Source organism: Dipodomys spectabilis, unplaced genomic scaffold (assembly GCF_019054845.1).
Source record: "Dipodomys spectabilis isolate Male_0828 unplaced genomic scaffold, ASM1905484v1 ptg000411l, whole genome shotgun sequence".
In the NCBI taxonomy this organism is placed as follows: Eukaryota; Metazoa; Chordata; class Mammalia; order Rodentia; family Heteromyidae; genus Dipodomys; species Dipodomys spectabilis.
In genome coordinates this window covers 599,180-627,117 of record NW_024871088.1, presented here as the reverse complement: position 1 = coordinate 627,117, position 27,938 = coordinate 599,180, and the positions used below count along the sequence as shown (strand labels likewise).

General features: G+C 48.7%; 1 protein-coding gene across 3 annotated transcripts in view; it reads left to right on the top strand.

Moving 5' to 3' along the window:
• Positions 1-17,001: 17,001 nt before the first annotated feature.
• The window catches only part of Pdzd4 (PDZ domain containing 4), a 28,585-nt gene continuing 17,648 nt past the window's right edge, over positions 17,002-27,938 (top strand). For all 3 annotated transcript variants that reach the window (XM_042667544.1, XM_042667543.1, XM_042667542.1), the window contains exon 1: positions 17,002-17,061. In XM_042667544.1, coding sequence (XP_042523478.1) covers positions 17,002-17,061 — 60 coding nt within the window. The remainder of the gene's footprint in view (positions 17,062-27,938) is intronic.

The window sequence follows — 27,938 nt, the reverse complement described above, 5'->3', positions numbered from 1 at the left end:
ATGTGGTGCTGAGGAATCGAACCCAGGGCCTCATGCATGCAAGGCAAGCACTCTACCACTGAGCTACCTTCCCAGCCCGATTTCTTTTTTCTTTTTTAATTAATCAGTCGTGGGGCTTGAACACAGTACCTGAACATTGTCTCTGAGCTTTTGTGCTCAAGACTAACACTCTACCACTTGAGCCACAGCGCCACTTCCAGTTTTCTGGTGGTTCATTGGAGATAAGCATCTCACCAACTTTCCTGCCCAGGCTGGCTTCGAACTATGATCCCCAGATCTCAGCCACCTGAGCAGCTAGGATTACAGGTGTGAGCCACTGGTGCTGGGCTCTCCTCTCTGGATCTTTAAGATTGCACATCATTCTTCCAACCTCTAGCTCTTGCTGTCTCAGCTGAGGACTTTGTCACATTTTTAACTGAGCAGGTAGAAGCCATCAGAAGAAAATATTTTTTTTTTTGTCCCAGGACTGGGGCTTGAACTTATGGCCCTGTGCTCTTGCTTGGATTTTTTTTTTAGTCATGGGGCTTGAACTTAGGTCCTTGGCGCTGTCCCTGAGCTCTTTTGCTCAAGGCTAGCATTCTACCACTTTGAGTCCTTGCTCTACTTCTGGAATTTTGAGTGGTTAATTGGAGATGAGTCTCACCATTTTTCCTGCTCTGGCTAGCTTCAAACTGTGATCCTCAGGGGCTGGGAAGGTGGCTCAGTGGTACAGTGTTTGCCTTGCATTCATGAGGCCCTGGGTTCGACTCCTCAGCACCACATAAGCAGAAAAAGCCCGAGTGGCACTGTGGCTCAAGTGGTAGAGCGCTAGCCTTGAGCTGAAGAGCTGAGGGACAGCATCCAGACCTAGAGTTCAGGCCCCATGACCAAAAACACAAAACAAAACAAAACAAAACAGTGATCCTCAGATCTCTGCCTCCTGAATAGGATTACAGGTGTGAGCTACCAGCACACAGCTTGCTAGGTTTTCTTGCTTAAGAAACACTCTACCACTTGCGCCATAACCTACTTCCTCAGATCTCAGCCTCCTGAGTAGCTAGGATTACAGGCGTGAACCACTGCACCTGGCAACAGTCTTTTTTTTTTTTTCTTTTGGGTCCGGTCATGGGGCCTGAACTCTGTGCCTGGGCGCTGTCCCTCAGCTCTTCAGCTCAAGGCTAGCGCTCTACCACTTGAGCCACAGCGCCACTTCCAGCTTTTTTCTTTTTGCTTATGTGGTGCTGAGGAATCGAACCCAGGGCCTCATGCATGCAAGGCAAGCGCTCTACCACTGAGCCACCTTCCCAGCCTCTGGCAACAGTGTCTTACCTCTTATTCCCAGCCTCAAATCTGTTCAAGTCCCAGGCCCAAGCCCCTCTGCCTGGGCACTGGCTCCCATCCAAAGCCCATGACTCATTGGAGCACTTGTCTCCTGCCAGGTCTCACCTTCCCTTTTCTGTGTCTCTAGATTTTCTGTCCCATCACCAGACAACCCCCTTATAACTTCTTCTGTCTCTAAGTCCCTGCTCTTCACACTGCATGCCTTCCAACTCCGCCCACTTCTCTGTTCCTATTTACAGCAAAAACCACTCCCAGGTGGTACTCACTGTCAGCTGTCCCCAGGATCTGTTTGCTAGTTCTTCCTTCCATAACAGTTATCTTTTGCACCTGGATGGGACTGTGCAGCCATGTAGCCACGTGGCCAGGTGGAGCTGGTATGTCAAAGGTGCACAGGTGAGGGCTGGGAAGGTGGCTCAGTGGTAGAGCGCTTGCCTTGCATGCATGAGGCCCTGGGTTCGATTCCTCAGCACCACATAAGCAAAAAAGAAAAAAGCCGGAAGTGGTGCTGTGGCTCAAGTGGTAGAGCGCTAGCCTTGAGCTGAAGAGCTGAAGGACAGCGCCCAGGCCCAGAGTTCAGGCCCCACGACCGGACCCCCCCCCCCAAAAAAAAAAAGGTGCACAGGTGGGCCATCTCTAGCCTGGGCACCCACACAAACAGAACACAAATAGAATGGTAGAACCTGGAGTAGCTGCCTGGAATCCAAACACCCCCTCCCCAACCAAGGGGCTGGGTGGGGCAGCCTTCCTGGGTCTTGAAAAGACCCACACACTTTTAGTTGTTTGCATTGCTCCTGATGGAACCTCGGAGTTGCAACATGCTAGGTAGGTGTTCTGCCACTGAGCACACACCCAGCCCAATACACTGAAGAGTTTCGAAGCAATTTTAGGTTTTTAGCAAACTCGAGAACAAAGTAGATAGTAACTACAAGTTGCACGTTCCATTCCTCCAGCTTTCCTGCCAGACAAATGTTGCAGTTGCAGGTGTCCCGTTGATGAGTCACTATTGGGAATACACTGTCAACTGAAGTCATGTTGCTATGGGCCATGTCACTTGGCTTTGGATAGATATCTTTGTGCTGGTGCTGGGGTTTGAACTCAAAGCCTCTTACCCCTTCAAGCCTTGAGGTCTATCACTTAAGCCACAGCTCTAGTTCTAGCTTTTTAGTGGTTGTTTGGAGATAAGAGTCTCAAGGACTTTACTGCCAAGGCTGGCTTAGAGCTGTGATCCTTAGATCTGAGGTTCCTGAGTAGTTAGATTACAGGTGTGAGCCACCAATGCCCATCATAAACCCAAGAAATTCTTATCCAGTCAGGTAGCCTGCCTGACAAAGTCCATCAACGAATTGTCTTTAGTTACAATTGGAAATTGGAAGCAGATGAAACATTAATACTTGTAAGGGGATATGTAGGTCCTGTAATATGAAGAGACCCTAAGTTATAATGCTAAATGACTGATGTGTCTAATACAGACAGAACAAGTCATTTATTTTATTTCACATTTATTTTGGTGCTAATCCTGGGGTTTGAACTCAGGGTCTAAGCACTGTCCTTTAGTGTTTTTTGATTATTTTTTTGTGTGTTTTTTATTTTTTTGTTTTTTGTTTTTTTTTGGTCAGTCATGAAGCTTGAACTCTGGGCCTGGGCACTGTCCCTCAGCTCTTCAGCTCAAGGCAAGCACTCTCCCACTTGAGCTACAGTACCATTTCCAGTTTTCTGGTGACTTATTGGAGATAAGAGTCTCATGGACTCTTCCTGCCCAGGCTGACTTTGAACCGAGATCCTCAGATCTCAGCCTCCTGAGTAGCTAGGATTACAGGCGTGAGCCACCGGTGCCAGGCTTCCTTTATCATTTTTTTTTTTTAATTCAAAAATAGCTCTCTAGCACTTGAGCCACAGCTCCACTTCTGACATTTTTTTCATTCACTTCTGGCTTTTTTGGTAGTTTATTGGAGATAAGAGTCTTATGGACTTTCCTGCTTGGGCTGGCTTCAAACCCATGATCCTCAGATCTCGTCTGCTGAGTAGCTAGGGTTACAGGGGTGAGTCACCAGTGTCTGCCTAAATAAGTAACTTAAACCATAGCTTCCACTGGGAGTAACTAGATAAGCTCAATGAAAGAGGAAAGATATTTGCTTGAAAATAAATGATACTAAGCAAGAAAAACATGATGGGACCAAGATGTGGGAAAGAGGTGATACTCTGAGACACAAGCTCAGCTTTTACGGTTGTTTATGCCCAAAGGTCACCTGTTGGCTGCAGAAGAGCTGAGAGCTGAGAAGCCAAACAGCTGTGGACAGACCTAGGTGACACAGGGTTGAGAACTGGAGTTTGGGGCCCGCCAAGGAGAAGAAGAAAGAACCTTAGAAAACACTGCATGCTTTTGAGTTGGAAACACAAAAGTCTAGCAATAGCTAGCTTGGAAAGCACTGTAGCCCTGTACCTTAATAGATAGTAATCAAGATTTGAAGTATTTCAATCCCTGTAAATAGGATTAAGGTGACCCAGGATTTCTAGTGTCCCAGCTGTCTTCCTGAAACAAGCTTAAATCTTCTCTGAAGGAACAACAGATCCTTGGCCTTAAATCATGCATCATTGTCCACATGCAATGTCTAGTACTTCATAAACAAAGCCTTATAGAGAAAGAGAAAAAGTTCATAAAAAAAAGTGAGTATGACGCTGGGTGCTGGTAGCTCATTCCTGTAATCCTAGCTACTCAGGGGGCTGAGATCTGAGGATCGTGGTTCATAAGCCAGCCTGGGCAGGAATGACCGTGAGACTCTTCAATAAACTACTCAGAAAAAGCTGAAAGTGGCGCTGTGACTCAAGTGGTAGAGCATTATTAGCCTTGAGCCAAAGAAGCCCAGGGACAGTGCCCAGACCCTGAGTTCAAGGCCCAGGACTGGCAAACATAAATAAAAAATGAAATATCCTGCTGTGGCCAGTTGGCTTGACTCTTGTTCTGGAAAAGAGGAACAGCTTTGGAAGAGGGAGGGTTTTTGAAATGCAAGGTTTTGTTTTAAACTGTAAGATGGAAGTAAGGCACACTTCAGGTTGTTCAAGAAACGGCAGAAACGGCAGAGGGTGCAGATATATTTTGAGATTACTGTATACTGTATTCTTATTTCAAAGTCACTTTATGTAAATCCAGTTTACTCTATTGAAATTAGTCAATCAGGAGCAGATGGTGAACCTGAGCAGAGGGGCGGGGCCTGCTGCATTAGGGATAAATGGGGGGGGGGGCAGCCTGCCTGCTCTGTGCTCGTCAGATTTTTGGCTGATGGTGCGTCCTTCTGCAGGAGTAGATTTTATCTTTGAGACAATGTTGTTTTTTTTATTTTTTAACAGACCAGATCAATTTTAATGAAAGTTGAGGGACACCGGGCTGACCTGAGGAGAGTCAGGAGACAAGGCATCTGAGACAATTCTTTATTTTTGTGTCTATGGTTATGACTCCAGTGGTTCTTGGAGAGCATAAAAAGCATAGCATTATCACGTACAGATTTTAAAATAATTATATTTGAGCTGGGTGCCTGAAGCTTACTCTTGTAATCCTAGCTACTCAGGGAAGCTGAGATCTGAGGTTCAAGGTTTGAACTCAGCCTAGACAGGAAAGGCTTTGAGATTCTTACCTCCAATTAACCAGCACAAAACCAGAAATAGAGCTGTGGCTCACGTAGTAGAGCTGCTGTAGGAAGAAAGAAAAGCTAGCATGAGTCATCCCAGAGTTCAAATCTCAGTACCAGCATACACACACAAAGAAGGAGAGACTAAAGAGACAGATTGTGGCACAGATATTTGAAGAGTTAATGAATAGGAATTTTCTATAATTGATGAAAAGTATTGTCACTTATGAGCACAAAGCAGGAAAAAAAAAACAAGGAAAACACACATGGGCATACCATAATAAATTGGTAGAAAAACACAGAGGAAAAATGTACTCAAAGTAGCCATGGGGTGAGAAGAAATCCTGATTACCTTTTATAGTTATACAGTTAAACTTATAGTCAACTTTTGTACACAAACTACAGAAACCAGAAAATTAGGCAACTATATATCTGATATGCTAACAAAAATATTGCTTGCCTTATAATCCTACCTATCCAGCAGGCGATGATCTGAGGATCATAGTTTAAAGGCAGCCCAGGCAGAAAAAATTCCCCAACCCTGATCTCCAATTAATCACCAAAAAGCTAGAACTGGAGGCATGACTCAATTGGTAGAGTTCTGTGAGTAAAAGAGGGGAGTACTGGCACACACACGTGCACAGGCATGCTGATACAAGGCACTTCTTCCCTGCCCTTTGGAATATTCTGACAAATGTGTGAAGCACCTGGGCTTATCTGCTAGCAAAACATCCTCCCATCACCCCCCCTCCCTCCCTCTCCCTCTCCCTCTCTCTCTTTCCCTCTCCCTCTCCCTCTCCCTCTCCTTCTCCCTCCCTCTCTCTCTCTCTCTCTCTTCCCCTCCCCCTCCTCTCCTCTCTCCTCTCTGGCCTGTCAGCTGACTGCAGCCATGTGACCTCATCCAGGCAAAACCAAAAGACAAGCTCAAATTGCTGCACTTCATAATTGTGAACCATTAAGCAGACCCCTGGCCCAACCATGTTATTTGTTAAAATGGAAAGTTAGTTTAATGCTGGCAAAAAAAATGAGCCTTCATCAACTCTTAGAGGACATCACTTGTATAGACCTGTAGCAATTAGCTAGAACAGAGCTCAACAGTTTCATCAGTATGTCACAGTCTCAGGATTCTGATGATTGAGGCAACAGTCGAAAGAATGGTATAGAAAAGCAAATCAAAGCAAAACTAGGTGTGGTACTGCGTACCTGTAGGTGATCCCAGGACTTATATAGCCTGGAAGGCTGGGGGAGGAAGATGTGAGTTTAAAAGCCAGTTTAGGCTACATATAGTTTGGTGTCTGCCAGGGTCACCTGAAACCCTGTTCCACCCACCCACCAGCCACTTCCTCTCCAAAAGAAAAACAGCGAACTAGTAGACAAATAACTAGAATCTAAGCGAGGCGCTGGTGGTTCATACCTGTAATTCTAACTACTCAGGAGGCTGAAATCTGAGGATTGCAGTTCAAAGCCAGTCCAGGAAAGCCTCTTATTTTCAATTAACCACCAAAAAGTTGGAAGTGGAGCTGTGGCTTAAGTGGAAGGGCGCTAGCCTTGACCAAAATAGCTCAGAGACAGAGTCAAGCCACAGGACCCACAAATTGCACCTCCACCATAAACAAACACGCACTAAGAACCACAGAATAGGAAGTTAAAGCAAAGTACATCTTGAGGGATACATGTAAAGATTGGCTGGAAGCTACGGAACTCTGGGAAGAGTTACTGAGTCATGAAACTGAGGCCCTGCCCCTCATGTTTTGCCCACTTTCCAGGTGTGGGAAGGCACCCGGCTGCTCACTTGATTTGCCTGCATTTGATTTGTCCTTCTCATAGAATCTTCATTGCCGTTCCTGGCTTAACCTTCATAATGGGATTTTGCTCCATAATTATACTGGCACATTATCTTTCTTTTTGGGGGGAAGTCAGTTCTGAGGCTTGAATTCGGGGCCCTCCAGCTCTTTTGCTCAAGGCTAGCTCTCTACCACTAGAGCCACAGCTCCACTTTCGGCTTTCTGGTGATTCACTGGAGATAAGAGTCTCACAGACTTTCCTGCCTGGGCTGGCTTTGAACCATGATCCTCAGATCTCAGCCTCCTGAGTAGATAGGATTACAGGTATGAGCCATTGGCGTAGACCTTTACATTATCTTAATCATTGGCTGGATGTAGACCAGATGGTCTTAAATTGGGATCTTCCAGGCATTCTTGATTCTGCTCCAGCCTACCTAAGTGCCTTCAAGGACAATTCAAGAGTAACTGGCACGAAGGATAGGTTTATCTTCAATACTAAAACTGAATGGAAAATTCTGAAAGTTCAGTCTGACTGTACTCCTAAACTCACAGACTTTTTGTACTGATTAATGGCCTTGGGAGTCTTTGTAGTTAACTTGGAGGTGAACTTATTTTGAAATATGGATACTGGGTCTGCCTGGCACCATCTTGGCATCTTGCTGGATGATGGGGACTTTCTGAAAACTGGAGTTGAAGTCCTACCCCCACCCCCAGGTGATAGGGATGATAGGCTTACCTGAATTCCTGGGGTGGGGAACAGGCACTTGCACCTGCCAGACCTGTACCATGATCGCGCGAGATTCTTTGAAGTCTTGAGCTCCCTGTGACCCTACCCCCTGATTATGACCCTATTTAAGCCCTACCACCTCAGCCATGATAGCACCATGCCTGTGTCTCCTGATTCTCCTCAGGTCACCGTGGTGCCTCTCTTCAACTCTCCGTTAGCATTTATCTGGTTTGTTTTCTGCTTTTTCTTTACTACCCTGATGGCTCAGTTTCCTACCAGTGTTAGGTGCATAAGAGGTTGCCAGTTTTGGGGGGGACATGTGTCTGCTCATAGTCACCAGCTTTCTAATAGACTTTCGATTCAACCTTTCAAAATGTGGCTTCTCTATCTCGTGATTGAATTCCTATGTAACAGTAGTTAACTTGGAGGTGAACTTCCTTAGGCAGGTGCAACAATTACCAAAGGACCTGTTTTCTCATGCAACTGAACTAACTTATCTATCTGATAAAACCTTGAAACATTTCGGGAGCCTTATATGGTAATCTTTATAGTAAAAAAATTAAGGCTGGAAGGTTGGTGGCTACTCGGGAGGCTGAGATGTTAGGATCACAGTTCAAAGCTAGGCCACACAAGAAAGACCATGAGACTCTAACTTATTAACCACCACAAAGCTAGAAGTGGAGTTGTGGCTCAAGTGGTAAAATGCCAGCCTTGAGGAAAAAAGCTAAGGAACAATGCCCAGGCCCTGAATTAAAGCCTCAAGTATGGGCACACACACACAAAATTTATATTATGAGACTTAGTCTTGGATGGGACAACACCTTGTAAGGAGCTATGAAATAACACTCAAATAGTTAACTATTTGAAGGTCCAAGCAATAAAGATGTCACAGCAGCTAGTAAAATTAATGTATGAGCAAGGTAAAACGTGTGCACATTCCTTACCCAGAATGTGCCTTAGCCCTTCACTGTGAGTCTGATATATTTTATTTCAAGGTTCTCCAGAGGCAAATGTGCTGGGCTGCATTTAAATTTAACTTTGTGATCATTGTTTTGATTTGCTTCGAAACTAAAGACTTGCTGAAAATCCTAGGCACCTGCAACTTGTCTAGAAAAAGGTAAAAACAACAGTGAAGCCAATAACTCGGAGTTGCTATTTTGTAGTAATACTGGGAGAAAGCAAATACAAAATAGAAACAAAAGCCTCATTACCTAGGTAGAAAATAAGGTTGAGATTCTTTCCTCCTCTCCCTTTTCCTTTTGGAATTCCTTTCTCTGTCTTTGCAAGTGTATGTAAATCTTTATAATAGCGAAGGCAGTTGTGGCTCGCATCACAATTAAGGTGTGCTTCCGCAACTCTGGGACCTACAGCTAGCTCTTTCAAATGTAATAAAGGATCAAGCAAGGAAAATGAAGCTCGACTGGGTTGGGGAGGACTCAGACCCCAATAAGCTGCCACTGGTTCCCCCAAAACACAAAGCCAAAGCATCTAGGCTCCTACTGCTTAACTATCATGGGGAGCTTATTTCCTATTGTTGCGCCTACAACCTGATTGTAAATTTGTTCAATAATAGGCCTTTTGTGGTCTATGATAGGGGTGTGTGTATGTACACCAGTCCTGGGGCTTGAACTAAGTGTTTGGCTGCTGTCCCTGAGTTTTTTTTTTGCTCTACCACTTTAGTTACAGCACCACTTTGTTTTTTGGTGCTTAATTGGAAATAAGAATTTCATGAAGGGTCAGGAGGGGAAAACAAGGAAACAGGTGACACAGTTCAAAAGGAAATGTACCCATCACCTGACTTAGCTAAGTAACCTCTGTATATCACCTTTACAAAAACAAAGTCTCAGACTTTTCTGCCTCAGCTGGCTTCAAACTGATTCTCAGATCTCAGGCTACTAAGTAGTTTGGATGACAGTGGTGAGCCACAAGCGTGGCTTGTTTTGTTTTAAATTCCCTTTCCTCTAGGGTGATCCAGAGCCAAACTCTTGGGAATGGAGGGCCCAGGGATGACCTGGATCCTGCTAAACTCTTTGTCCCAATTGGTCTGGTAGGCTCAAAGGAATGATTAATTAGGTGCTGGCTGAGTCTGGGGACTCTTGGCTGTGAGTGTTAGGCTTTGGGTGGGCACACCACCAGAGCACTGTGGAAAGGGTATGGAGTGTCAGCAGAGTGCACGAAGGGTCTATGTTCCCTTATCCCTCTGGAGGATCCCTTAGGAGGCTCCCACTGGAGCAGCCACAGGCCTAGTGAGGCTTTGCTTTCTGCCAATCCCCGCTCCTGGCTTCCTGGGGTTTCTGCCTATTTCCCATGCCTGCCTTGCCACTGAACATCCCAGCCCCTCTGTCTGCCCAGCCATGCCTTGCCACGGCCACATTTGATTTATTGTTATTATTTTTGTTGGTCTTGGGGCTTGAACTCTGGGTCTGGGCTCTGGCCCTGAGATTTTTGCTCTGTGTTAGCACTCTACCACTTGAGCCACCACTCCACTTATGGATGTTTTTTTGTCAGTCGTGGGGCTTGAACTCTGGGCCTGGGCATTGTCCCTCAGCTCTTCAGCTCAAGGCGAGCACTCTACCACTGGAGCCATAGTGCCACTTCCGGTTTTCTGGTGGTGTTGCTGTTGTTGTTTTTGTTGTTGGAGATGAGTCTCACAGTCTTTCCTGCCTGGGCTGGCTTTGAACCATGATTCTCAGATCTCAGCTTCCTGAGTAGCTAGGATTATAGGCTTGAGCCACCAGCACCTGGCAAAAAAGACATATACAGACAGGAAGGAGAGCAAGTGTCCTTGGCCTTATGTTTATGAATACTGGCCAGGGCTTGATTATATAGGGGAAGAATTGGGGCAAGGAGCAAGAAGTCTGCACAGTTAAGCAGTCTTGGTCAGACTCTGGTCTGGTTGACCATGACTTCAAGAGTGGTTCTCTGTGGTCCTGGTGGCTATAGGTAAACAGTTGTTAGCAGGAGAGACAGTTTCCTCTGCAAGGTTCTGGGCTGTCCCTTTGTGGATTGATCTGCCTGCAACCCTTGAAATATTTTAGTTAAACCTTACCTGCTGTCCTCAGTCTCCAAGGAGGGGGACAGGAAAATTTAGGGCTAATCAACCTTACAAGTTTCAGACAATTGTACATATATAGTTGAGCAGGAATCTGACCCCAAATTTTGAATAGTAGAGGAGCCTTGAGAGAAAAATGCCAAGCAGAGCCAGGTACTGGTGGCTCATGCCTGTAATACTAGCTACTCAGGAGGAGGCTAGATCTGAGGATCACCATTCAAAGCCAGCCTAGGCAAGAAAGTCTGTGAGACTCTTATCTCCAATGAACCACCAGAAAACTGGAATTGATGCTGAGGCTCAAAATGGTAGAGCATTAGCATTGAGCCAAAGAGCTCAGGGACAGTGACCAGGCCTCAAGTTCAAACCCAGAGACTGACAAAAAAGAAAAAAGAAAAAAAAAGCCAAGACATGAGATCCAGATTGCAACACCAGTATCAGCATGCACACCTGTGTGCATGCACGTGCATGTGCACATAAACAACAGACTTTCACCTGCTTCTAGTTGATCCTGAACTCACATACAGGGTCAATACTTTTTGGTGAAAACAGTCTGTAATTCCCTGCAGTATTACCACAAGTAAAAACACCAGGACCATGTGGTTTTATGGACAAATTCTAGCAACTCTATAGACTTCCAGAGAATTGAAAAGAACTATTATCCCATTTACTCAAGAAGGCCAACAAAACCTTAATATTAACTACACAAAGAATGTGAAAGGAAAATTGTAACCCCATGTGAGTCTTAAATATAGAGATGAAAAGTACTAAATAAAAATCATAGCAAACCAAGTCTTAACGTGTATGAAAGAAAATAACCAATAATGACCAAGTTCAGCATATGTCAGTAATGTAAGGGTGACAACACTAGAATACCTAGAAACATCCTTCAACAAAGGAATAGATTACAGAAATGGCAAACGGTCATCTCATCAGATGCAGAAAAAACATTCTGTAAATGCAGTGCTTGTTCATTACAAAAATGCTTGATAAGGTTGGAATAAAAGGAATGCCTAGGGTGTAATGAGACATACATAAGTATATTAATACAAAATCTTAGAAATTAAAAAAAATCAAGAACAGACCAGGGTGCTGGTGGCTCATGCCTACAATTCTAGCTACTCAGGAGGCTGAGATCCAAGGATTGTGGTTCAAAGCCAGCCAGGGAAGGTAAGTCCATGACACTTAGATCTCTAGCTAACCAGCACGAAAGCCAGAAGTGGAGTTAAGGCTCAAGTGGTAGAGCACTAGACTTGAGCTCAGGGACAGCCAGGGTCTGAGTTCATGTCCCAGGACTGGCACATATGCACACACGTGCACACACACACACAGCACAGCACAAATCTTTAAGTTTTAAGCCCTGGTATAAGCACTAAAACCGGGGAAAAAAGAAAGGCTGTTAAACAATAAAGGGGATGGTAGGAAGTACTAGGAAATAGCAACAGATGAGATTAATTTGACTAAATTATAATATATGCATGTATAAATTATCATGGCAGGGGGGGAGGGAGGAGGTGGGGAGAGAAGGGATGGTATGAGAAAAACAAAGGAGGAGGTAACAATGCTTGATAAGAAATATACTCATTACTCATGTAACTGTAACCCCTCTGTACAGTATTTTTATGATAAAAATATATATGGAAATAAAATTACCATGGTGAAATCCTTTAATGCAGTTAATTTTTGGGGGGGGGAAGAATCTCAGGGGGCTGGGAATGTGGCTTAGTGGTAGAGTGCTTGCCTAGAATGCATGAAGCCCTGGGTTTGATTCCTCAGTACCACATAAACAGCCCTGGCAGTGGCACTGTAGTTCAAGTGGTAGAGTGTTAGCCTTAAGCAAAAGAATATCAGGGACAGGGACAGTGCCCAGGCCCTGAGTTCAAGCCCCAGGACTGGAAAAAAAACTCAGGAAAGTACAACAGGATTTGCTGTGTGCTTGTATCAGCAGGAGGGTAAATGAGAGAGGATGAACATGGTATAGTACTTAACATGCATGTATGAAAATAGAACAATGGAACCTGTTCAAATTGTTTTAAGAATGGATAAAGGATGAGGGAGAGAGATGGAGATCATGACTTTGATGGGGTATCTTGAACATTCAAATGAAAATGTCACAATGAAACATCCCTATACTAATAAACATCCCTATGTTAATAAAAAAAAAATCCTTCTGAATTGAGTGCTGGTGGCTCATGCCTGTAATCCTAGTTACTCAGGTGTATGAGATCTGAGGATTTTGGTTCAAGGCTAGCCCAAGCCAGAAAATATGAGACTCTTCTCTCCAATTAACCACCAAAAATCTGGAAGTGGAGCTATGGCTCAAGTGTAGAGTCCTAGTCTTGAGGAAAAAGGCAGAGGGACAGCACCCAGGCCTGGAGTTCAAGCCCCAGGACTAACACATGTGTTAGTCTCACACACACACACAAAATGAGAATTTAGCAAACTGATAGACATAATGATGAACAAAAACAACAAAAAAGCCAACAGCAGCTAGGCACTAGTGGCTCACACCTGTAATCCTAGCTTCTTAGGAGGCTGAGATCCAGAGGATTGTGGTTCAGAGCCAGCCTTGGTAGAAGAGCCTCTGAGACGCCATCTCCAAAATAATCAGTAAAGGGCTGGGCTGGAGGCATAGCTCAAGTGGTAGAGTAGCAGCCCAGTGAGCAAGAGGAGCAAGTGAGCAGCTCCGAGTTCAAACTCCACCAAAGGGGAAAAAAGCCAGTTGTATAACTACTGGGCAGGGGGGGGGGGGGGCGGGGACGATCACAGTTCAAGGCTAACCCAGACAGGAAAGTCCATGAAATCCTTCTCCTCAACCAAAGAGCTGGGCATGGTGTTAGTTACAGTGGGAAACCTAAAAGAGGCAGATTGTGGACCAAGCACAGGCCTTGGCAGGAAGCAAGACCCTTGGAAGGCAGAGGAATGAGTATTAGGTAGATATGAGTACTAGGCATGCCTGGGGTTACATAGTGTTGTAAGGGGAGAAAATAGAAGCCACATTTTGAGAGCTTGAATCTTGGAGTCTTTATTGGAGCACCAGCAGTCTGTGGGCAGCCGATTGTTAGAAAGGCCTGCAGCCTGTGAAGGATTGGCCCCCACCCTATTGTCCCAGGCACATACAGATGCCAGGCAAAACCCCAGGCATGCGTGGATGTGCTTGACGTGCAGGCAGGGCAATCCACCTGAGCCCAGCTGTAAACCTCCCATTATGGGCCCAACCGAAAAGCCCCCAACTCCCAAGACCTAACGGCTTTTTCACTTAACACAGGAAACAGGCCACAAAGGAAAGAAAGAACAAAAACAATACTGACAAACCAATTCAGCTCCAATGGAGAGCTGGAGTGGGATGCCATGGTGACAGGAGAACAGCCAGGAGCCAGGACACACACATGGTGACACGTGGCATGGCCTGCTCACCCCGGAGACGGTCCAGGCAGGGGTCAGGGTCACAGGACACTCCCAGTCCCAGGCACTGGACTGACATTTTCACTAACCTATTAGCCAAGTGCCTGCCCCTGTCTCCAGGGATCCAGGCACCCCTGTCACCTGAAGGGACCGGGAAGGCTTCACCTTCCCCCACCATGAAGACAAGATGGCAGACATTAAATTGACATACTCAGGTGCCAGCAGAACTTTTCCTTCTAGGGAAGATAGGCCTCAACCTTCCATATAGGGCATACTTAGAGGTTACTCAGAGGCTGGTGATGCAAGCCATTTAGGGAGTTAATTAAGTCAGAATCCTAAACACAAAGGCATCCTCATATGCAAAGCTTTCCTAAGGCTATGGCATCTGCATTTCTCGGAAGCAGAGCCCTCCTAGCTCACCTTGAGCTAGGCATCTGCATTCAATGAATGAACTCTCTCACCAGAGCTCTTCAGCTCTGGGTGGATAATTGCCTCCACCCAGCAAGAGGCCCCAGAATGGCTGCAAGAAGTTACTTCAACTCAGCCTCCCTACTTCAATAGTGAGACTGAGACCAAAAGGAAGAAGACGAGGAGGAAAAGGGAGAGCAGAAGACAATTCTAAAAATGTATACAATAGACCAAAGGTCAAGACTCAGTAATACAGGGCTGGGAAGGTGGCTCAGTGGTAGCGCGCTTGCCTTGCATGCATGAGGCCCTGGGTTCCATTCCTCAAAACCACATAAGCAGAAAAAGCTGGAAGTGGTGCTGTGAGTGCTAGCCTTGAGCTGAAGAGCTGAGGGACAGCACCCAGGCCCAGAGTTCAGGCCCCACGACCAACAACAAGAACAAAAAACAAAACACCAAAAAACAAAAAAGATTAAGTACTACAGTAGACAGATCACTGTGGTTTGAAGGGGTCTTTTCCCTTCCAAAATTCGCGTGTGTGTGTGGGTGTGTGTGTGCCCGCATGCAGCAGCCCTGGGCTTGAATTTAGGGCCTGCATTTCCTACAGTGTGAGGCAACAGGAGAAGACATGGTGGATGCAGCAGGGCCTCAGGGGGCACCAAGTCTGCTGGCCCCATGATCTTGGATTTGCTAGTGTCCACTCTGAGCCATCTCAGTTCCCAGCGGCCATGGTGTCCTTAGCACAGAGGAGCCTGCATTTCACATTGATTTTCCTGCCATATATGCCATCATTGGTCCCCATCAGATCCCCATTTCCTCAGGTGTGTGTGTGTGTAGCCCTAGGTTTCATGCTGGGGCTATTTAGGGGGAATACACTGCAAAGGAGCATGCAAGAAGGCACAGATTGGAGGGATTGGTGGATTAGCAATGGCCATGGGGGAGTCCTCTCCCTAAGGGCAATATGGATGCCACTGCTATAGCACATGCCAGCCAGCCAGCCACAGAGCCAAATGCCCAGCTAGCTCTTTGGTGAGCGCCAGGAGACCAGCCCAGCCATTGGTGACAGGTTGCAACCTGCCTATCAGCTCTGGTGTAAAGTTCTGCTTTCTAGAATGAACTCCTGAGAAGCTACTCATGCCTCTTGTGTAGATTGAAGAAGGAAATCCTTCTGGACAATATCATTCCATAAAAGCAGGAGTTGGGGAGGCTAAGGGGGCAGGGAGGAGGACAGGCTTTGAGCCTTCCCCTGGGTGGTTAAGGCTTCCCTCACTTGCCAAAACCCGGCACTAAAGCACACAATAATCTTATCAAAGAAACCTCTTCGGTCAGGGGCCATGTGCTCCCCCCTCTCAGCCCGTGGGACCCCAGCCCTAATGTGCAGCTGCTTTCTACACAGAGGCCTTCTCTGGCCAGAAGAACAGGGGCCAGCTGTGGAAGGCCAAAGGAAGAGCCGCAGGCGGGTGCCAAGTGGCGTGATGGGGTGTGGGCCGGCGGGAGCCGGTAGCAGCGGGGCGCCCCAGGCCGGCCAGTCCAGGGGAAGAAAGGCTTCAAGCCATTGCAGGCTGCTCGGATCGCTGCCATCGACTCCTCGTCTGCACGCTTTGCTTTTTCTTTTTTCTAAACAAAGGTATTCATTTCAAAGACAGCATGGGAATGGCTCAGGCAAAGGAAGGGAATCTCTCACTAAAGAGAAGGCAGAGTAGCCGAGCCATTCTGACTTCGTGTCCATAACGAGGGAAAAGGGGTGAGATTCCGTGCCCTCACCGGCGCCCAGAACTCTCTCTAGGGGATCAGGAGGCGTCTTCCCCAAACTGGGTCCCACACTTGGACCAGAGCACCGGTTGCCCATAGGAGCGGACACGGGTGTCACGGGGTGTCAGGTGCTTCACCGTCCGCTAGCAGAAAGGCTCCGCCCCCAGCTTCCCGCACCGACTCCCGCGGCCCCCCCACCGCTCCCGCCCGCACCCAGCCTCATTCCTTCCCCTGCGCGCCTGCGCCCCTTCCCCGCACACCACCCCCGCCGTCGCCGCTACTGCTGCTACGGGCGCGCGCGCGTGTGCCCGTCGTTCCAGGCAGGAGCTGGAGACAGCCGGCAGGCTGCGGGCCAAAGAGCGGGCGCCGGGAGCTCCGGGAGCCGGGCCCCGAGAGGCGGGAGCACGGGCGCGGGCCTGGCCGCGGGCGGGGGCTGCCGCCGCGCCGCCGCCCCCCAAGTCGGCGGGCCGGGCCAGGTCGGGCCGACCCGCGGCGCCAAGCGCAAAGGCTGGGCTCCCAGGGCTGGCGGCCATGGGCGGGAGCCGGAGGCGGCAGCGGCAGCGGCGGGCCCCGCGGGCGGAGAGGCGCGCGGCCCTCGGCCCTTAACGGCCCTCGCGGCCAGGCGCGCCCCCGCGCCTCCTGGGGGGCCGTAGCCAGGCAACGCCCCGCGCGCCCACCCATCCCCCGCTGCCCTTTTTTTTTTTCCTGGCCGGGTGCGAGGGAGCATGCCTGGGCCTGGCCTTGGCCACGGAAGAGTTAAGCTGAGGGGCGTGGAGCTGCCCCCCGTTCGCGGGCGTGCCCCCCTCCCCTGCTAGGGGGCTCTCTCGCCGCGCTAGGATATGGCCCCCGGCCCCAGCCCGGGACCCGAGGTCCCGCGCACCGGCCTGTGAAAGACGTCTTCCCTTTCCCGCCCTCTTTTCCCTGCCGGCCAGCACCATGGGATGTAATATGTGCGTGGTTCAGAAACCGGAGGAGCAGTACAAAGTGATGCTTCAGGTAGGGCAGCCGGGCCGCAGGGCGATGGGCCCAGCCCCGCCACGAGATGGAGCAGATCGCGTGGGGAGGGCCAGGTGGAGTGGGAGAGGCAGGTGTGGGAGGGCAAGAGGGCTTGAAGAGGAGAAGGTAGGGAGCGAGCCTCCCGCTCACACGCTCGGTGGCTGGGTGTTGGCGCTCCGTGGGAACCAGCCACGGATGGCGGGGGCGGGGGGGGGACTGGGTGGGGGCTGGAGGCTGAGAGGCTCATGACTTGGGCGCCCACCCTCGATGGGGTCTGGAACCCTGTATCCAGATCAAGCCGGGATGGGAAGTTGGGGTTGGCCCAGTTGGGGCATGCTTCTGTCCCGGGACTCGCAGCCAGAGGCGCGATTGGGGCTCGCGCAGCATGGAGGTTGCATAGCAACCGGCAGGGTTCCCGGGCACATGCTCTCCGGGCTGGACACAGAACCCAGGAGGCCAAATCCCAGTATCGGCAGGCCAGGGCCCCAGAAGCCCCAAGGCGCCGTCGACGTCCAGCTTAGGGCTGGCTGCACATGCCCGCACCCACTTCGGGTTTGGCCAGCGTGAACTGTGGGCTCCCGGGCCTGGGCATCTTGGGTGAGTTGGTGACGCTGGGGTCGGAGGTGCCCGATCCATGCGCTGCTGTTCACCTCCCACTCTTTCGCTTATTGGGTCTTGGGGGACGTGGATGGACATGAGACACACGGCCACACGCCCCAACCTTGAGCCTGGCCCTTCAGCCCCAAGAGGGGTTTCCTTGCCTGTGCGTGGCGTGACTACGTGAGTGCATGCCTGTGCCCCGTCTGTGTGTGTGCGGAGGCTCCCTGGCCCCGCGCGTGTGTACTTTCTGTGTGCATCCCGCTAGCTGTTTTGAGAAATGTGTCCCGGATGATGTGCACTAAGACCCACTAGGACCAATTACAGGAAGGTCAAGGTCAGGGGAAGTCGGGACCCAGGAGCAGATGCAGGTGCAGACAGGTATGAGTTTAGTGCCTCCAGCCTGAGCTGGAGCAAGTGCGTGTTGGATTGGTGTTAGCCTGGGAGCCGGGACAGGCATGGGGCACGTGCAGCCAAAGGAAAGCGAAGCACAGAATTGAGGTGTTGAGGCGGCCCTGAGGAACCCCGAATTCATTCTGTCAGCTACATTGCTCTGGCCCCCTGTGATCTGGAGGTGAGGGGTGGAAGGTGGCAGGAGGTGGCACACAAGTTTTGCTCCACCCTGGTGGGATTTTGGTCCCTCTCCTGGGCTCTTCCTGGGAATGCACCTGCTGCCCTCACTCCTCTGGCTGCTAGTCGCCACCTGTTCCCTTTGCCTTACTGGTTTCTACTGGCCGCTGCAGCTTTTCTTGTAAGATTGGAATCTAGAACCACCTGTCTTGGGTCCAGGAGGGCATTTTGTGAATGTGTTGCATTTCCGGACAGAGTGGAAAGGAGCCCTGTGCTGAGCCCGGATCCCATCCTCATTGCTTCCTTTTCTGGAATCACTCTGCCAAAGGGCAGTCAGTCCCCTTGACTTTCTTGGAGAAGGCTTTGGTGTGGCCCTTCAAGCCAGGCTGACCTCCTGGGAGCTAAGGGAAAGGGAAGGACAACTTGGGCTGCAGGACAGGCCTGGAAGGAACCCTGGTGGAAGTCCAATGGAGCTGCTTTCAGGGAGGCTGCCATGAGGAAGGAGGCAGAGGCTGGGGAGTCCCAGCTTCACTTCCTCCCTCCTACGTCTTTCTCACGCAGGAGCTCATGCTCATCAGTGCAGCTGGCAAAGGGTCCCCGCAGGCACCCTGCTGTCCTCTGTCCTCTGCACACTGCCCCTACTTTTTCCACTCCTCCCCGGCGTGGGTCCAGATGGGAAGCTCTCCCATGTGAAGCTGTCTTTTAAAATTAAGAGGAAGAAAACAAAAAGGACTGAATGAAAACAATACAGGGAAAGCAGAAAAAAAATGATTAGCTACTCTATTGACTGCTGCTTCTACTAGAACAGAAGGAAGCTTTTGTTCCAGAAATGCAGGGTACTAGGACCACTTGCCTGGCTCGCAGGATCCTTGAACACATTTGCTCCCCCATGTCTCCCAAATGGGCCTCATCCATGCCCACCTATGTATGGCCTGTGCACCTGTCGGAGCCATAGACTCCACAGAGACACCATTTAGCCCATGAGTTCGGCTTTCAGGAAAATGCACATAAGCAACTAACCTTCCTTTCCTTTCCTTTTCTTTTTTCTTTCTTGTCCTGGGGCCTGAACTCTGGGCCTGGGCTCTGTCCATCAACTTTTATGCTCAAGGTTAGCATTCTACCATTTGGGTCACAGCTCCACTTACAACTTTTTGTGGTTAATTGGAGATGAGTCTCATGGACTTTCCTTCCCAGACTGGCTTTGAATCACAGTCCTCAGATCTCAGCCTCCTGAGTAACTAGAATTACAGGTGTGAGGCACCAGTGCCCTGCTCTTTTCTTCTTTTCTTTCTGTCAGTACTGAGGCTTGAACTCCAGGCCCAGATCCTATTCCTTAGCTTCTTTTGGTCAAAGCTGGTGCTCTACTGTTTGAACCATCATTCTATTTCTGGCTTTCTGTTGGTGAATTGGAGCTAAGAGTTTTACCTGCTTTTCTGAATTTAATTTTGCCCAGGTTGCTTGGAACCATGATCCTCAGATCTCAGCCTTCTGCAGTCACTTTGTGTGTATGTGTGTGTGTGTGAGAGACAGAGACAGAGAAAGAGAGACAGAGGGGGAGAGTGTGTGTATCATGATGTTTGAAGTCAGGTTCTGGGTATTGTCCTTGAGCTTTTCTGCTCAAGGGTAGTACTCTACAACTTTGAGCCACAGCTCCACTTCTGGATTAATTGGAGACAAGAATCTCGTGGACTTTCCTGCCCAAGCTGGCTTTGAACCGTGATCCTTCGATCTCAGCCTCCTGAGTGGCTAGGATTACAGGTATGAACCATCAGTGCCCACACCTACAGTCACCTTTTGACAGCAGCTGTATCATTTTACATTAGTATCAGCAACATACAGTTTTTCTACTTGCCTGCAAACATCTTTTTTTTTCTGGTTATCTCAGAGCTATCCTACTGGGTGTGAAATGGCACGTTACTTAGTATGGTTTTTCATTTGTGTAGTGCTGGGAGTAAAAGCATTATCCTTGGCATTAGCCAGCTAAGCATTCTGCACCTGCACCACGTCTCCAGATCTCATGTGGTTTTGTTTTGGGTCTCAGGTAGGTTGTCTTGTGTTATTAGCCATTTTCATGTTTGCTTTGAGAGTATCATCACGTTGCTCCCATTCCTGGAGCCTTGTAGAAACTTTTGAAATTAGGAAGCATGAGTCTTTTAACTCTGTATTTATTCTTTAAAATTGTTTCCACGTGAATTTTGGGAGCAACTCCTAAGTTCTGAAAAGTGAGCAGGGGTTTTGATGGGGATTGAAATTACGTGTCAATTTGGAAGAGATTGCTCCACTTATTTGAGTCTTTAATGTCTTTCAATGGTATCTTGCCTTCCTTTTTTAAGGCTGTACTGGGGTTTGAACTCAGGGCTTTACTCCACAATCCCTCTTCTATATCTTGCATTTGTTTTGTTGAGTTTAAGTGTTTTATTCTTTATCATGCTATAGTACATGGAATTCTTGTCATCATTTCCATTTTGCATTGTAAAGAAATAAAATTTGAGGCTGAGTTCCAGTGGCTCATGTGTGTAATCCTAGCTACTTGGGAAAGTAAGATCTGAGGATCTTGTTTGAGGCCAGCCCAGGCAGAAAAATCATGTGAGACTTTTATCTTCAATTAACCATAAAAGAAATACATTTTTGGGGAGGGTGCTGGGGATGGTACCTAGGACCTTGTCCTTACTAGGCAAGTGCTCCAACATGGGGCTAGATGCCTAGTCTCTACACATGATTTTTGTGTGCTGATCCTGTAGTATGCAATTTTTTTTTGCCAGTTGTGGGGCCTGAACTCTGGGCCTGGGCACTGTCCCTGAGCTCTTCAGCTCAAGGCTAGCACTCTACCACTTGAGCCATAGTGCCAATTCTGGCTTTTTCTGCTTATATGGTGCTGACAAATGGAACCCAGGGCCTCATGCATGCAAGGCAAGTGCTCTACCACTGAGCCACCTTCCCAGCCCCAAAATTCTGTGATCTTATTCAACTTGTTCAGTAATTCTAGTAGCCTGTCCTGGGCTTGAATTCAGGACCTGGGCACAGTCCCTCAGCTTTTTTTTTTTTTTGCTTAAGGCTAGCACTCTACTATTTGAACCACAGATCCACTTGCAGCTTTTTGCTCGTTAATTGGAGATAAGAGTCTCAACGACTTTCCTGCCTGCGCTGGCTTCAAACTGTAATCCTCAGATCTCAGCCTCCTGAGTAGCTAGGATTGCAGGCGTGAGCCACCACTTCCTGGCTTAGTTCTAGGTTTTAAGTGGAGATTAAAAACTTTTACTTTTTTTCCAATATGGATGCATCCCCTACCCCTTTCCCTCCCTTTTCTCTCCCTTCTCCCTTCCCTTCCCTTCCCTTCCTTTCTGAGGCTAGCCCCAGTACAGTGTTGAAAGAGGTGATGAGAGCAGTTACCCTTGCCCTGTTCCTAATCACACAGGAGGAAAAACAGCTTCCAGTCTTCCAACTGTAAGTTAGATACACTGTGCGCTTGTTTCTTATGCACCCTAAGCTGATCTTTTTTGGTGCCAGTTCTGGGGCTTGAACTCAGGTCCTGGGCACTATCCCTGAGCCTCTTTGTGCCCAAGGCTAGCACTCTACCACTTGAGCCACAATGCCACTTTCAGCTTTTTGGTGGTTAATTGAGGATAAGAACTTAACAGACTTTTCTGCCTGGGCTGGCTTGGAACCACAATGCTCATATTTCAGGCTCCTGAGTAGCTAGGATGTCAGGCATGAGCCACCAGTACTAGTGCCCAGCTTCCAGGCTGGTCTTGAATTCAAAATCCCCCTTCTGAGACTGCAGGAGTGGACCACCATGTCTGGTTCAGTTGTGGATGTTTCATAGATGCCTTTTACCAGGTCGAGGAAGCTCTCTTTTCCTCATTTGTTGAGTGATAAAACACTTGAAGCAGTGTTGGATTTTGTCAAGTGCTTTTTCTGGGGCTATTGAGATAATTTTGTGGTGTTGGTGCTTTATTTTACTGATAATGTCTGTGACAGGCTGTTAATGTGGCATGCCATGCTCATTTGTATTATTCCAGTCATGTCTTCCCAGCACACGCAATGTAGTAAGTCAGGTATGGAGGCAAGGGTGGCAGGCTTGGGAAATAACAATCCCCCATTGAAAATGGGGCATGAGTGTGTGTTGAGCTAGGAAAAAGAAGTAGCTCAATTACCAAGCGTAGAAAGATAAGAAGCCGTGTGCACCTGACCCCAAACTACAAGCTAACCAGAGCCTTTCCAGATGCCCCTGCTTGCCACCTCTATCCTTCCTCTCCACCATGTCCCACACTCTATTGACCCTATTTCTGTCTCCACCTCTCTATCTCTGTCCCAGGATCCTGAACTTTCTAAACTTGGTATTCTTTCAGATTCAACGACATAGTAGTACACCTGTCACATGGAGATGCTAAGCACATCCATCCCTGATGAGCAAAACTGTTCTCAGTGCACCCCACTCATGCTTCTGGGGGGAGTACTGGGACTTGAACTCAGGGCCTGAGTGGTGCTGTCCCTGATCTTTTCTGCTCAAGGATAGCACTCTGCCACTTTGAGCCACTGTGACACTTCCAGTTTCCTGATGGTTCATTGGAGAGTCTCACAAACTTATTTACCTGGACTGGCTTTGAACCCTGATCCTCAGATCTCAGCCTCCTAAGAAGCTACAATTTTAGGCGTGAGCCACCGATGCCCTTCTAGGTGATAAGAGTTGAAGCAGCTTGGGACAAAATTTGGCTCTGCTCTCTTCCCAGAGCATTAGGATCAGGGGTTAGTCAATGAATGGCTCACTGACTGTGTGCCTCAGTTTTCCCACCTGTTAGAAGACCTACTTGCTTAAGGTGGTAGAGATGATGGAAACAGATTGAATATACCCAGCAATACTCACATGTCCTTGCACTAGGATACCCTGGAATCCTCTTCGGTTGAGAGTGTTATGACTGCCACCAATCCATTCAGTTGGTCATTAAGGGACAGAAATAACCTATGGACACATCACAGTTAATGTTCAGTAGCAGAATAATGTCCAATATTATTCAAACTTTTTTTTGGCACTAGTCCTGGGGCTTGAACTCAGGGCCTGGGTGCTGTCCCTGAGCATTTTTGCTTGAGGCTAGTGCTCTACCACTTGAGCCAAACAGCTCTGCTTCTGGCTTTTTGGTGGTTCATTAGAGATAGGAGTCTCACAGGCTTTCCTGCCTGGGCTGGCTCTGAAAGGTGATCCTCAGATCTCATCCTCCTGAGTAGCCACCAGAGCATCTACCTTTTCTGAGACTTTTTTTTTGAATGTGATATAGAAGGGAGAAAAAACCCATAGGGAAAGATTCCCAAAGCTCTGAGAAAATATAGCATATATGGTGAGTTAGGAAAGGGGTTGGTACAACAATAAAGGCACATTTGACCATTTTGTACAGGATAGATTGAGAAGTCCTAGGTTCCAAGATGGCTTTCCTTTTAAGAGAATTTTGCCTATTCCTTGGCTTTCTCGGAGCAAGTCTCATTCTCCCTGGCTCTTGTCTCGTTCTGATTATTGCTAATGTGTACTCTTCTCTTAGCCTGAGGAACTAAAATTGTATATAGTCTTTGTGTGTGTGTGTGTGTGTGTGTGTGTGTGTGTGTGTGTGTGTGTGTGTGTGTGTGTGTGCTGGTGCTTGACCTTTTTCCACTCATGGCTGGTACTCTACCTGAGTGGTGCCTTCAGTTCCTAGCCTGAGGTAGCAGGAACATGTGTGGATGTGTCCTCAGCTGGTCCACATGGTGGAAAGAAAAATACCTGATCTTGATGATCATGTCTGGAATTGGTTGGCATTTTTCCAGTGTACTGTGTACTGTATGGGGCATATGTTCCTCTTTACTCTCTGCTTTATGTGTGTATGCCTGTATTGGGACTTGAACTTAGGGCCTCAAGCTCTTGCTTACTTTTTCGTTCTACCACTTGAGCCACACTTCCATTTCCAATTTTTTGCTGGTTCATTGGAAATAAGATTCCTGCCCAGGCTGGCTATCCTTAAATCTCACCTTCCAGAGTCCCTAGGATTACAGGAGTGAGCCACTCACACCTCACTTTCTATGTGCTTTTAAGTCAGAACTACAGAGAATGGCCAACTGCCCTTTAGAGAATGGGGAGGGGGGATGTTTGTCAGCCTGGGCCAGCCAGCACCCCCTCAGTGGCTTTAGGGTTGGAAAAGAGGTGAGAAGAGGAGAGATGAAGCACTAGCCTCCCCTTTTTTCTGGTACTTAGGGCTTGCACTCTGGGACTAGGCACTGTCTCTGAGCTCTTCTTCTCAAGGCTAGCACTCTGCCACTTGAACCACAGCTCTATTTCTGGATCTTTGCTGGTTATTGGAGATAAGAAACTTGCAGACTTTCCTGCCTAAACTGGCCTGGAACTGCAATCCTCAGATCTCAACCTCCTGATAGCTAGTATTATAGATAGACATGAGCCACTGGCACTGGCTGTTTTGTTGTTGTTGATGGTGGTGGTGGTCGTGGGGCTTGAAATCTGGGCCTGGGTGCTGTCCCTAAGCTCTTCAGCTCAAGGCAAGTGCTCTACCACTTGAGCCATAGTGCCACTTCCAGTTTTCTGGTGGTTCATTAGGGATAAGAGTCTCACGGACTTTCCTGCCCAGGCTGCCTTTGAACCTCAATCCTCAGATCTCAGCCTCCTGAGTAGCTAGGATTACGGCGGTGAGCCACTGTTACCCAGTTCTAGCCTGTTTTTTTGGGGGGGGAGGGGGAGGGGGGTCCGGTCGTGGGACCTGAACTCTGGGCCTGGGTGCTGTCCCTCAGCTCTTCAACTCAAGGCGAGGGCTCTACCACTTGAACCACAGCGCCACTTCCGGCTTTTTTTTCTGCTTATGTGGTGCTGAGGAGTCGAACCCAGAGCCTCATGCATGCAAGGCAAGTGCTCTACGACTGAGCCACCTTCCCAGCCCTCTAGCCTGTTTTTGACCAAGATTGGGGATAGGAGTCCTCTATGATTCCTCACCTGGCTCTGGTTAAAATGCCCATTCTCATTGTCCAGAGTGGGGCCTGGGAGTCTTTATTTCTTATCAGCTGAGAGTATGTATATTGATGCTGCTGATCCAAGGACCTCAGATAGGACTTGCGCTAAATCAACAGAAGCCACAAGTGACATCCATCGCTAGGGAAGTGAGGTCCCACCCCCAGTAAGGAGCAAGGCCTTACTGCAGACCTATGAAATAGCCTTGTAAAGGAAATTCCCCAAGTAGGGATTCAAGGGACATGGCCTATTCTTGTATACCATGTGCAGCGGGTCCTCTTTTCCTACCTACCACACCCTTACCAACATACAAGAAGCCCTTGCTGCCTCCTCCCAACTACTCAAAGGCTTTACTGATGCAGTTTCCTAGCTGCCATTCTTCTCTGTCCTCCAGCTCTGGGCAGCAAATCTAGGTGCTGAGTTTGAGGGGACGGAGGGAAGGCGTGCCTTCACACCTTTGGACGCGCCTTCACTTCTAGGTGGAGAATACAACTGCCACCCTGCCAGAATTCTTATAACTTAAGGCATTTTACAGCCACCAGTGGAATGAGTTACTCAGATGTGAAAGACTGTGGGAGGAACAGGTTGTTCACAAGATCCCAATGCATTAGTCCCAGTGACTAGTGAGCAAGAAAGAGAAAGAATTCTTTATGCCAGGAGGATGGGTGATGCACATCCTAGCCCTTGGGGTGCAGAGGCAAAGGATTATGAGTTTGAGGCCAGCCTGGGCTGCACAGCAAGACAAAAAGGACTCAAAAAAGGAAGGAAGGAAAAGGAGAAAGAAAAAGTCCACCTTACAGGAAGAGATCAACAGCCACATTGACCACCTGACCATTCCCAATGGTGGGATGAAATGGGGCAGGGGAGAGAGGGTACAGTGTCATCAGGCTGGTGTTCTTGAACAAACTGTGTGTGTGCTGGTCCCAAGCCTGGGCACTGTCAGAGAGCTTTTGTGCTCAAGGCTAGTGCACTACCACTTGAACCATACCTCCTTCCAGCATTTTGGTGGTTAATTGGAAATAAGAGTCTCATGGACTTAGCTGCCCCAGCTGCTTTCAAACCTTTTGATCCTCAGCTCTCAGCCTCTTGAGTAGCTAGGATTATAGCATGAGCTACTGGCTCCCAGCAAAACTTCTTAACCTGAACCTCATCACCAGGAATGAATTGCAAATGAATAATCTGGGATATTCTACAGGGAAAGTAGGGGGGAAAAGTTAATAGATTGTTTTTAAATTAAAGAAGACTAGAGACACGTTGAGGTAAAATGTGCACAGTATTTGATTGACTCTTGGATGAAAAGTTGTGAAGGTATTAGTGGTACAACTGGAGAGATCAGAAGTGACTGATGGTATGTATGGTAAATTCCATGATAGGGTGTTGTGCTTTCAAGATGGGGAGTAATGGCTTCTTGCTTTCAATCTTCCTGGAGGTTAGCAATTTTCAAAATCCCAAGTGGGGAAAACATAATTGAGGACTTGGTGCCATTGAAAAGACAAGAGCGTCGAGAGCCTCCAGATGGCTCAGGCTGCACCTTTCCAGACCTCTCTTTCTTCTTTGATTTTCTGTCCGCTCCCAGATCTCAATAACACCTGTGTGGGAGCAGCTGCTCCCAAGATGTCCCCTGGACAGTCCTGACAGCAAAATTCAGCGGGTTGGTGGGAATCGAGGATAACTGGCTTCCTTTTTCCCAGCCTCGGTGCCCTAATCTGCATGGTGGCACCAGGGACCCTGTGCTAATGAAGCAGCTGACCCACCACCTATTACCAGTGGAAAGGAAAGGGCTCCAGAAAGTCTCAGGCCTTGGGTAGGGCTCCTTCTCCCTCTGGCTCCCATTTCCAGAAAGGAAAGATGCGAAGAGGAGCCCAGCCCCCCAATGCTCACCTCCATGGGTGCGGGTGCAGGAGGGTCCCTGGAGACCAGCCCTGGGCATGGGGGGGGGTAGGGAGGCGGGGGCTGGAGGCTGGGGGGAGGCAGTCAGGCGTGCGTGCACCTGGGACCCACATACAGGCTAGGCACCCCTGGCCAGCAGCGGCTCTGGGGTGGGTCTGGTTTGCACCCACCATGTGTGAGTCTCCAGCTGCTGTGGCTGCGGCTGCCTCCGCCTCTGTGCAGCTCTTTGTCTGAGGCTTCAGGCCCAGAAGGCGGGGCGAGCGCAGCTGGTGCCCCGCCTTCAGCCCCAGAGCTAAGCGCCCAGCAACTCCAGCCCCCGGGTGCCTCTGCTGGGGCCTGCCTGTCCCCAGACCCCATCTCAAGGCCCATCTGGTCTGCCTTGCACCCATGATCCAAGCTGCTGCCCGTCTCTCACCTCCCTCTCCCGAGTCCCCTCAAATACTGACCGTGCCTACACTTTGTCTGGCATTCTTTGGCCTTTACTGATCCTCCTCAGCACTCAGCCCCCGCCCATGTCTCTGTGCTGGCTCCATCACCAGCTGCCCCCACCCATTTCTGAGCCAAAGCATCCACTGGCTGTGTCTAAGTCTGGCTGAGACCCCCCTCCAAGCCCCCTCCCTTTCCCCACCATCTCAAAAGGGCTTTCATCCTGTCCCCTGCAACAGACCCAGATGTTCCCTCCCCTCCTGCAGCTCCACCACCCCTGTGGGGGTGAGTGGTCAGCTTCTCACCCTTGACTTTAAAGCTCTCCCCACAGCCACTCAATGTCAGGCTGTTCCCGAAGTCCTCCGCGAATGTCTTTTCGTGTCTACACTCTAAGTTTATTTTATTTTGCCAGTCC